An 11,840-nucleotide genomic window follows, 5' to 3' on the forward strand; every position below is an offset into this window, starting at 1 on the left:
TCAGACCATACATTGTCCCCTATTCCCACACACATTTTCTTATTCTAGGGTGTATCATTCTTGTTAACCCCCAAAAAACCACACACACACACACACACACACACACACACAGAGACAAGAAAGTATAGGAATAAATGGAACTTTGCTTAATATAAATATATTTATAAATGTCACTTATAAATAAAATTATTATTTATAATGGAAACAATCTAGAAATTTTTCCAGTTTAATTAGGAGTGAAGTAAGGATATTCATTACCATTCACTATTCAATAATGTACTAGAACTGCTAGCTTTACCAATAAGAAAATGAAATTAAAACTTGCAAAACAAATGGTGATAATAAAGTACAAAATATTTGACTTTTCAATTCACTTTTTTATATTGATGGATTATTTAAATCAGTTGAAGTTATTGCAATTGTCAGTGTCTTCTCATCTTTTGTCTTTTTTCAAGTGTGATTTTGATTTTGGCCCTTGTTATAATTTATTGCTGATATGATTATAAACCAACAGCTAATTGTGACTGTCACATCAGTAGCTAGTCATTTCTTGTCTTTCAAGGTGCATGTAATCAGTTCACTTTTTTTTTTTTTAGGTTTTTTGCAAGGCAAATGGGGTTAAGTGGCTTGCCCAAGGCCACACAGCTAGGTAATTATTAAGTGTCTGAGACCGAATTTGAACCCAGGTACTCCTGACTCCAAGGCCGGTGCTTTATCCACTATGCCACTTAGCCGCCCCCACTACGCCACCTAGCCGCCCTCAGTTCACTTTTTTAATGTTGTCCCATCCTTTTCATATCCAGCATGTGTGACTCTTCTGTAAGAAAATATTTATAATGTATAAATTAAATATGAGGTTTCTGAGTAGTCTGTAGTCTTTTGACCTGTTCCCACTCTTGCATTGAAATTCCTAAGGAACAGAATTTTATATTGACTGCATTTTGAAAGATTAAGCCCAATTCTTTAAAAGTTCTTGATTTCATACTTTTCTTCTTTATGATTTCTCTCTCATCACATTCAGCTTAGATCAGTGTATACCATGGAAGCAATGTAAAGACTAACAGACTGCCTTCTGTGGGGGGTAGGGGAAGGGAAGCAAGAATAGGGAAAAAATTGTAAAACTCAAAATAATTAAAATCTTTCTTTAAAAAAAGTTCTTGGGGCGGATAGGTGGTGCAGTGAATAGAGCACCGTCCTTGGAGTCAGGAGTACCTGAGTTCAAATCTGACCTCAGACACTTAATAATTACCTAGCTGTGTGGCCTTGGGCAAGCCACTTAACCCCATTCATTGCCTTGAAAAATCTAAAAAAATTTAAAAAAATTTTTTAAAAGTTCTTGATTTAGATCTATATCCTCTGCAATAGATATTAAACCTAAGCTGCAATTATTTTTGCTCATGTTCATTATGAACCTATAATATGAAATGATTAAAAATTCCATGAAATTATGATTTTTATTACCTATGGGCACTGCTTAACTCCTTTTAAAAAAATTTTCCCCAGTTTACAGGTAAAAACAGTTTGTAGTAATTTTTAAATGAGAATAGATAAGTCCCCTAATTATCAAAACCCCTGATTATCAAACAGTGGTCCTGTTGCTGTGTTCAGTGTTCAAGTTTTGCTTACTTCACTTTTTATTGGTTCATGTAAATCTTTCCAGATTTTTCTGAGAGCATGTGCTAATCATACATAGTAGTATTCCCTCACAATCATATATCATAACTTGCTTATCCATTCCCCAGTTGATGGACATCCCCTAAATTTCCAATTCTTTACCACCACTAAAGTATGTGCTATAAATAATTTGGTTCTTATAGGTTCTTTTCCTTTCTTTTTTTTAATCTCTTTGGGATACAGATCTAGTAGTGGTATTATTGGATCAAAGGGGATCAGCTCCTCTTTCTACCTCTCTGGAGCAACTTGTGAATTCTCCCTCCCCACCCACCCCCACACAATCACAACTTTCTGTTATCTTTTGGTTTCCTTTATCAGGAATATTTCCATATTTATCAAAGTAATAATTATTTTACCTACTATCATCTATATCTAGTGCTTTAGGGCTGCAGGGTCAAACTCAAATGCAAACAGGATCACTAAACCACATGTGAGGATGCCAGAGGACCTTATATTGACTTAGAAAACCACATAGCAACATTTTGTGTGTCTGTCTGTGTGTGTGTGTGTGTGTGTGTGTATTATTGTATATTTATTTATTTTGTTAAGTATTTCCCAATTACATCTTAATCTAGCTTAGGCCGCGCTTTGGAGCCTGTGCATATGCAACCTGTTGCAGCTACGTGGCTGACTAATAGCTCATTTTATCTTCATAGAAGATAATCCATCTTCATAGAAACTTTCTGAAATAAGTGCAATAGGTACAATTATCCCTATTTTGCATAGAAAGAAACTGAAATTGAAGGCTTAGATAATTTGCTTGGGGTTCTAAATCTAGTAAGTGTCTGAGGTGGAATCCAAACCTAAATATTCTAGACTCTTAGTCAGGTATCCACTGTGCCACAGAGGTTATCTGGTTCTGACAAGAGACAAAGATATCATATTTAGAGGATCTTTATTATCCTAGACATGAGGAACAATTCACACAAAAATATGGAGGTGAGAAAGTAAAGGGCCTCCATGGAAAATAGTTAAAGCAAAAGGATATGGAATAGAGAAGAACTATAAGAGAGTGGCTTTGAATGCTGAATGAAGGAGTGTAAACTTTATTCAAATGGCAAAAAAGAAACACTGGAGAATTCGTATCAGAACTAATAAATCTGTGTGCTAAAAAAGCTGAATTGGTTGTAATATGAAGGACAGACTGCATAGATGAACAAGTGAAGGCAGGGTGATCTTTTGGCTGACTCTCTAAATGATTGGGACTATACTAGGGTGGAAGTTGGAGTATACAAAGAAGGCTACAGATTAGAAAGATTATGAAAACAGAGTTAGAAGACAGGACTTGGTTACTGATTGAATATGAAAGAGAGGTTAGAGAAAGGTCAAATATGACAATAAGTTCCCAAACATGAGAGATTAGTTGAATGGTGATGGCACTGATTGAAAGAGTTAACTGCCACTCATTCTCTAGATGAGTAAACCCACTTCCTTAACTATTCTGAGTAAACTTACTTCCTTATATTGTCCCTAGGTCCCAATTATCCTTTCTTTGCTTTGCTTTTTGAAGCCTTTCTAGTTTCACCCCACATAGCACACTCTTTTAAATGGAGACACCAGAAATAAAAGCAACATAAACAGTCATCTTTCACCATTCACAATAACCTAAAATAGGCTTCTTCAGACTTGAATTCTGTTTCTAGTTCTAGTTTGTACAATGTGAACACTTCATTCACCAGTAATCTAACAATGAATCAAATAGACTAGAAGAACTTTCTGGGTTAGATAAAATTGACATTGTGATATCAAATTAAATTCTGTAAATCAATGAATAATATAAGGAAAGATGTGCAAATATTTTTCTACACCTGGTACATAAACTTTATTCATATTACATTTATTAAAATATTATTAATTTCTATAGGTACTAATATGCAGAGTTTTAACTAAAGTCATTATAAATTTGAAATTGATACTGTTAGTTGTTGATTATTACCATATTGGGGAAACTTTTTAAAATTCCTTCTTTATAAAATAGGTAAATATTAACATTTTCAAAAATTTTACACAGTCCAGACTTTAGTACAGTTTTGAACACCTGCTTGAACAGAGGTTTCAGTCGGCTTCTGGACAATATGGCTGAGTTTTTTAGACCTACTGAACAAGATCTGAATCACAGTGACTCCATGAATAGGTAAGATCATTTTATTCCATCTTAAGTTATTAAGGATACACTGAATACCTTAGTATATAAAATTAGAGAAGTCTTCTTTCAATTAAATCGAATTCTGCTAAATCAAATACTAGAGTTCCATTGCAATAGATTCTATATGGATTAAAACTAATATTAGTATTTCCCCAAAGAAGATTTTCTGTAATACACTAGGTGGTTAAAAAGTAAAACTATTTTTCTATGAACTCTCTAATGATCTCTCTGGGAAGGGTATGATTTAGTGGGAAGAACACTGATTCTGGGGTCAAAGGACCTGGATTTGAATTCTCCCTCTAATGCTAAAAGTATCTGAAAATATTATATATCTATACCATCCAGGATAAGTAATAATTTTTCCTTTCTTTCAAATCTGAGTATTAGTTCTTCAGTTAATCAAAAGCAAGTAATTTGCTCTCTACAAACTACATATTGCCCCAAATAGAATTTTGTATACATGAGGCACTAAATGAACATTAGCTTAAGAAATTTAGAATTTCTTTCTAAAGTTTTCAACACTTGGATTTTAAGTCTTTAAAAGTGTATTTATTTCTTTTGTTGTGTGCTGTGCTATAAAAACTGCTATGTAAATATCATCAACTTGGTATTTGTGTAACTCAAAGCATAGCCTTTTTTAAAAAACTCACCAGTTAAAATTTAATGTAAGAAAAAATCTTTTAAGTATTGGATATTTTAAAAGAAATGCTGCTTTGCTTTTGTTTAAAGAAACGTACGTATATAACTGTAACTAGGTTAATAAAAGATGGGCTATTAGAGTTCCTTATGGAGATGAATTTTAATGAATGACCACATATTAAGGATGGAGTAGATGTGATTTATGTTTGAGTTGAGATCTGCCTAGATTGCCTCTAAAATTCCTTCCTACTCTACGTTGAATGATTTAGTAATTAACATGGTAATTATTTTGCTATAAAAATAATATTTTTGAGATACTTCAAAAGGTGTTTTAAAAATCTTTTCTTTTTTATATATGTAACTTAGCAAAACTAAAAACCAAAATTGACCTTTTTCAAATCACAATTGCCCACTTAGTGGAATTCTAATGTTGTTTTACTATAGTATCTAAATAGCAAATTTTTTACTGTTTTTCTTGTAACCAGATTCATAACATAATATGTAACCAATAGAATTTCTGAATTGAGTAAGAGACTGAGCTCAACGATTTCTAAGATGTCTTCTAACTCAAAAATTTTTTGATCTTACAAGACAATAAGAAGATAAAAGTGGTAGTGAGATTATAAACCTGTGACACATTAATGACTGTTTTAGGGTCAAGATCTTAGCTCACAAGATTCTGGATCATGAGGTTTATAACTATCAGGACCTTAAACATCATCTAGTCAAACCAATTCATTTGGTAACCAATTCATGAGGAAGTTGAAGTATAGAGAGGTTAACTGAAGACACAGCCCCAGAAACATTCAAGTTAGCAGAGTTGGATTTGAGCTCAAGTCCTCAGACTTCCAACCCAGTGTTGTCTTTTCCTCAAAATTTCTTATGGCATTTTGCATAGACCTGTTCTTTGCACTTATCATATTTTACCTTGTACCTTACAATTTGTGTATATACATAGCTTATGTGTCTCTATTAGATTGTAAAGTCATGGAGAACAGAAACTATTGTTTTATATCTTAATATTCTTACATGTCACCTTACACGTTGCCGGAACAACAAATACTTATTAAATGAGCGTAACTTTATCATTCATTTGCCTACAGATCATCTAATTATAATCTTTTATTGCCAGAAAGATTGTTTGTTTTTTGCTATTAAGTTATTCTTCTTTAAGGTAAGAACTGTGTCTTACACTTCTAAATTCTCCATGGTACCTATAGTGATAACCTACACATTGTAGATACTAAATAAATATTGATTTTGAGAGGAATGAGTACTATCTGAGAAACATCATAGATACAGATAGATAGATAGATAGATAGATAGATAGATAGATAGATAGATAGATAGATATAGATATAGATATGCTTATTATCAGAAGTGGTGTTAGAAAAGATTTTTAAATTAATAGATGAACGAAACTCTTCTCCTATTTAAAATTTTAGAAAATCTGAAACCCATTCCTTTTCATTGTGGGATTTTGTGGTATAAATGTAAATTAACCTTATTTATGAAAATTCAGATAAAAAGTGAACTATAAATAAAATTCCAATTCCACAAACTGGTCTTCAAAACTTATTTATATGTACTCAAGCCTCCTACCAACTCTCTCTCTTCTATTTCTCACACATTAATCCCCTATTCAAACCTATATTTTGTTTCGGTCAAATTGTTCAATGCCTTATGCAAATACTCCTGGCAGACTCAAGCCTGTCTCTCTTCTTGAAATGTTCTCCCTTTTATTTTCTGCTTATTGCAATCACATTCTTCTTTGAATGCATAATGCAAACCCTCAACTATAGAGCCTTCCTTCACTTGTGGTAGTTTCAGTTCCTCTTTCTCTTGCCCTCTGGAATCTGACCAAGCTGGCCTTCCCTCGGGTCCTCACATATGACCCTCTTTCTCCAGCCTTCTGACCTTTCCCTGGTTGTCCCCAAGGCCTACAATGCACTCTCTTCATCTCTTCTCTTTTGAGCTGCGGGTCAGACACCATCTTCCACATGGAACCTATCTTAATGACCCCAATGACTGGTCCCCTTTGTTCTCAAAGTTTGTGCCGTTCTTTGTTAGTATATCCCTAGTACCTGCCCAGAGCAGGCTCTAAATAACTATTGTCCATTGGCCCATAAATGGGAACTTAGTGTATGTTGTCTTGTATTGTTCATTCTTTCATGTCCATGTCTTTTCTCTAGCAACATTATGAATCTCTTGAAGGTAATGGATCTGTCATAGATCCCCAGTACCTAGCTCAGTGTTTTTGATGAGAACCTTATATTCTCTTTTTTGCCTGCCTTGGAAGATGACCACACCAAATAATTCTCCTTGTGGTTTTCCACAGTCTCTCCAGCATCAGCCTGCCATTAGCTAAGATAATTCCAATAATAAATGGACAGATCCATTCAGTTTGCAGTGAAACCCCTAGTCACTTTGTTCAGGTAAGAAGCATATTTTCTTGGCAAATAAGAGTGTGTAGTAATTTGGAGATGCTACTACTGAATTCATGTATCTGAACTGTATTTCTCTCTTTTAGTAAAATATATTTTTGAAAGCTATAAACCACAGTGAGGATAGGCTGCTGCTTTTGGGTCAGTATTTATGTAGAAAATGACAGAATATAGATTGGATTAAGTATACAATAATGGTCAATAGAATTCATATTAGCATTGGAAGAGATCAATAATAATTTGCATTTATATATAACTTTAACCATTTCCTGATGACTTTCCTCATGGCATCCCTGTTCTAACAAAATAAATGATATTTTTAAGGAAGATCCTTACTGTGTAAATGTTTATCAAATCCCCCTAAAGTAGGCTTCTCAACCTTGGTTCTACAAACTTGGTGATTTTTTTTAGGTTTTTGATAAATGTATTTCAATATAATTGGTTTTCCTTTTTGACTTATATATTACATTTTATTTTATGCATTTAAATATATTCAGAAAAGGAGTAAACCTGCCTTCCCCCCAAAAAATGATCAAGAAAATCAGATTTAAAGTAAACCAGTCATTTCTAGAGCATTTATCTCTCCTTTTTAATGGTTTCTGTAAATCATTTTATGAAAATTATTTCTGAAAAGGGTTATTATAAATTATTAGAAATAAAATCAGTGCTTTAATATATGTTTTGTGCTATCATTGTAAAAAAGGACATAGAAAAATCAATTTTTAAAAAAAGATTGCTCTCAAGTAATTTCAAATATTTTAAAAGTCAAAATTTTACTAACAGCTCAAAACCCCTTGATGTGATTTTAAATTCAGTTTACTGAAAATTCATTTAAATTTTGTGTTTGTTTTCCTGAGCACTTGTTAGTGCTTTATATAAATTGAGTAAGATTTTAATACTGCATTGTCATCTCTATTAGGACCTATTGATGATGGAACAAGTGAAAGACTTTGCTGCTAATGTCTATGAAGCTTTTAGTACCCCTCAGCAACTGGAGAAATAATTCTCTTCTTCAAGATAAACCCCAGGGAAGTCCACTTGAGTGGAAAACACACAAATGCATACTGCATACAGATCAAGTATTTATGGTGCAATGATTTGTTACTGAAATTCCCATTATCACCCAAAATATTATTTCATAATCTGATAGAATATTTGACCTGTTAACAGTGTTCACTTGGGGAAAAAAATGATCCAACTGCACTAGTTGTGGACATTTCTGTGTGGTTACACAGTGGAACTATCACATTTGTATCCTTTCACCATTAATATCCTTTTAAAATTGCTCTTAGTAAGAGTTGAATATACCATGGTTATTAGTATCAAATCTACTAAACAGCTAATTTAGTTATTTTATAATATGTGAAATGTAGTATACTTTAATGTTAATACCAAGAAGTGGTTGTTTAGAATATAAATAAATGATGGGCTTGGGGAATAGTGGAGTCTTAGAAATTTTGCTATTAAATTAAAAAAAAGTTGTGCAGACTATAATAAACAGGAATGAGTCAGTCTTTTTTCCCAAGTTATCTTTCAAAAAAGGGAAACTACTCATCCTTAAAAAAATGCACTGGTAGAGAACTTTTCTCCTTTATATTAAAATCAGTGAATTTTAGCTATTTATCAGATATACCTGACCAAAATGTTAGGTGTTCTCTGTCTATCAAGCCTTAGAAAATTATATTGAATTAGAAGTTAAAATTGTGTTGATGCTGTTTACTAACAGCTTTGTTATTACACAATCGTTGTGAACTTGTTTGTAAATATTCTTATTAATTTACTTTGTATTGATTTTTGAACCCATTGAATATCTGTATTGCAATAAAGTATTTTATTGTAAAATGTGATTTGTTTTGAGTTACTCTTTTCCATTCTTAATCTGCTTATCCCATAGTATGAGCAAAATTATTTTTGGAGGCTAGGTTTTTTTTTTAAACTCAATTTAGATTCCTTTCAACTGGAAATCTGATTAATAGTTTTTCCTAAAGAGAAATGGATGCCCTAAATTGGCACAATGAGAAAAAGTACTGGATTTTGAATCAGAAAGACCTAAGTTCAAAATACTACTTCAAATACTTAACTATTCATGACCATGGACAAATAATTTAACCTATCTCAACCTTTTTCCTCATCAATTAAATGGGAATGATAATAGAACCTATCTCACATGTTTGAGAGGATAAATGAGATAATATATAGAATGCTTTACAGACTTTTAAATGTTATACAATGTTTTCTGAAAGGCTTAGTGTCATTAAATTAATAAGCTTTAATAGCTTAAAACTGCTCTAAGACTTTTGGAACATCTTGTATAAATGCTAGCTATTATTAGCTATTTTTCAAGGAACAGACTTTTTATTGTTATTATTTTTGTTAGTCTTTGTTCAAGGAACTGAGTGTTTACAATTCTGTTCATTATTTAGCGTTGAGTAGAAATAAATGAGTTGGTTTTCTATGTGACATGATCCAAACTGAAGTCTCTTAGTTGCATTTGTTATCCTTATTCTGGCTTGAAAGGAGCTAAAACTCCAAAGCTTACTAGCTGTGGGATCATGAAACTTAACCTTTCAAAGCCTCAGTTTCCTTATTCATTAAAAGGAGATACTATTATTTAGACTACTTATCTCACAGTATTGTTGTAATGAAAGAACTCTGCATACCTTTGAAGTGATATAAAATTATGAGTTGCCATTAGTGTGTCTCAGCTCTATAAGGAAGTGCAGTTGACTAGCCATGGATAGAAATGCAATTCTGGAATGGTTGAATAGTCATAAATCATTTCAAGACACTTGGACAGAGTGGAGTGTCCCAGAATTCTGTGCTTAGCCTTGTGCTATTTAAATTTTTTATATATGACTTGGATAAAAATCATCACTATTCCCCATACATGTGTTCTCTTTCAGTCCTTGTGCCCTTCTTGTATTCCACTGTTTCCCCAACCCCTTCCTCAGAGAATTCACCTTCCCAAGGCTCTATTCAAGTGTCATCTTCTTCATGAGACCTATTCTTATCTACCCATTTGCCAGTGCCCTTTCACAAAATTACTTTGGATAAAACCTTTTATGTTTTTTAACCTCATCTTTCCTATTCACTTTTAATAAAATGTAAGCTTCTTGAGGGCAGGGACTATCTTATTTTTGCCAGTGAAGAGTTAAGTGCTTAATAAATTCTTGTTTCCTTCTTTCCAGTTTGGATACCACTCTTTTAGAAAGAACATTGATAAGCGGAAGATTATCTAGAAGAGGGTATCGGACAGTGAAGAGACTTAAATTGATACCAAGTGAGAACAGGTGAAATGAATATGGATATATTTATTTTGTAGAAGACTCAAGATAGGAAACATGATAACTATAGCAGGTGTGTTTGAAGGGCAGCAGATGAAACTCAGAACAGTTAAAGAAAATTAGGCCTCTTGTTAGGAAAAAACTTCCTAACAATTAGTGTTACCTAGAAGTAGAATGTGCTACCTTAGTAAGTAGTGAAAAACTCAGTAGGAGGCTTCAAGAAAATTCAGTCATTGAGCATTTACATTGATTCATTTCTTTCTTACCTGCCTTAATCACTGAGAAGCCCTAAGGGCTTGCCCTCCTGAGGGTCTTGCCCTCCCAATTTATTTTTTTAATTAAGTAAAAGTAGTCATTCTTGGCTTCTTGCCCTCAGCTCTCTTACCTCTCCTTAATCACTAAATGGGTGTTGCCTCATTCAAACTGTGACCTGGGAAAGACCTTAGTTTAAAAAGACTATGGGATTGACTATATGGACACTAAAGTACCCCCATCTCTGAAGAGCCTTCTCCAGTTGTCCTGATACATATCTGACCAATGAACCCAGATGACCCCAGAGGAGAAAGTGAGACTGGAGACTTTGCACTCTCCACCCCCATTAAATCAAATTTACTTATATGGTATGGCATTACCTCCCTAATGTTAGTGATCTTTGAACACATAGGACAAACAATAAAACTATGTATCAGGCACAGTGGGGATATAAAGGAAGGCCAAAAAATAGTCACTGTTCTCAGTCTAATGGAAGAAACAACATGCAAACTATAGGCAAATAAATTAGATATAGATTCTGTGAGAAGGCAATGAGATTAAGGCCTTCTTTCAGAAGGTAATGTTGGAGAAGTTAGGAGATTGAGAACAATTTAAAACATGGGAGACAAAAAAAAAACAACTAGCATTAGGAGATAGGAGTTGTCTTCTTAGAGGAACAGTAAGGAGACCAGGGTCACTATATAACATAGAAGATGTGCAGGGGAGTAACATGTAAGAAGAAGACTGAAAATGTCAGAAGAGGCCAGCTTACTAAACATTTTTAAAGGGAATTTTATATTTGATCCTGGAGGTGATAGAGAACCTTAAGTTCATTAAATGAGGAGACAATATGGTCAGACTCACATTTTAAGATTAGTTAGACAGCTAATTGGAAGATGAATCGGGATGGTGAGAGACTCAGAGCAGGGAAACCAAGGAGGAGATTGCTGAAATCATCCGAACATGAGGTGATAAAAACCTGTAATAGAGTAGTTGTAGAGTTAAAGAAGTGATAACCTTAACAGCAACAGGGAAAAGTTAGAAAGAGGGGGAGGATTTGGGGTGGGACAGCATGAGTTCAATATGGATGTTTTAAGTTTAAGCTATTTTAGGACATTCCATTCCAAAAGTCAGCAGAAGTTAGAACTGAATAAGTAGATCTGAGAGTTCTCTTACTAGAGGTGATCATTGAAATCATGGAAGCTGATGAGAACACCAAGCAAAACAGCATAGAAGCAGAAGAAAAGAGAGTCCAGGATAGAGCCATGGGGATCCCCACAGTCGCCAAGTACAATGCAGATGAAGATCCAGCAAGAGACAGAAGGGAGGAGAAGGACCAAGTAAGAATATAGAAACACAAAAACATAGAATTTAAAGAAGAAAAAGTTAATCAACAATGTC

The 11,840-nt window shown here is 33.5% G+C and overlaps 1 protein-coding gene across 1 annotated transcript in view; it reads left to right on the forward strand.

The window, feature by feature from the left end:
- PEX3 (peroxisomal biogenesis factor 3) overlaps positions 1-8,728 on the forward strand; it is a 42,760-nt gene extending 34,032 nt beyond the window's left edge. The window contains exons 10-12 of the mRNA XM_074187740.1: positions 3,686-3,808; positions 6,798-6,894; positions 7,823-8,728. Coding sequence (XP_074043841.1) covers positions 3,686-3,808; positions 6,798-6,894; positions 7,823-7,906 — 304 coding nt within the window. The 3' untranslated portion in view covers positions 7,907-8,728. The remainder of the gene's footprint in view (positions 1-3,685; positions 3,809-6,797; positions 6,895-7,822) is intronic.
- The last annotated feature ends 3,112 nt before the right edge of the window (positions 8,729-11,840 follow it).

Source organism: Macrotis lagotis, chromosome 5, assembly GCF_037893015.1.
Source record: "Macrotis lagotis isolate mMagLag1 chromosome 5, bilby.v1.9.chrom.fasta, whole genome shotgun sequence".
Lineage (NCBI taxonomy): Eukaryota > Metazoa > Chordata > Mammalia > Peramelemorphia > Peramelidae > Macrotis > Macrotis lagotis.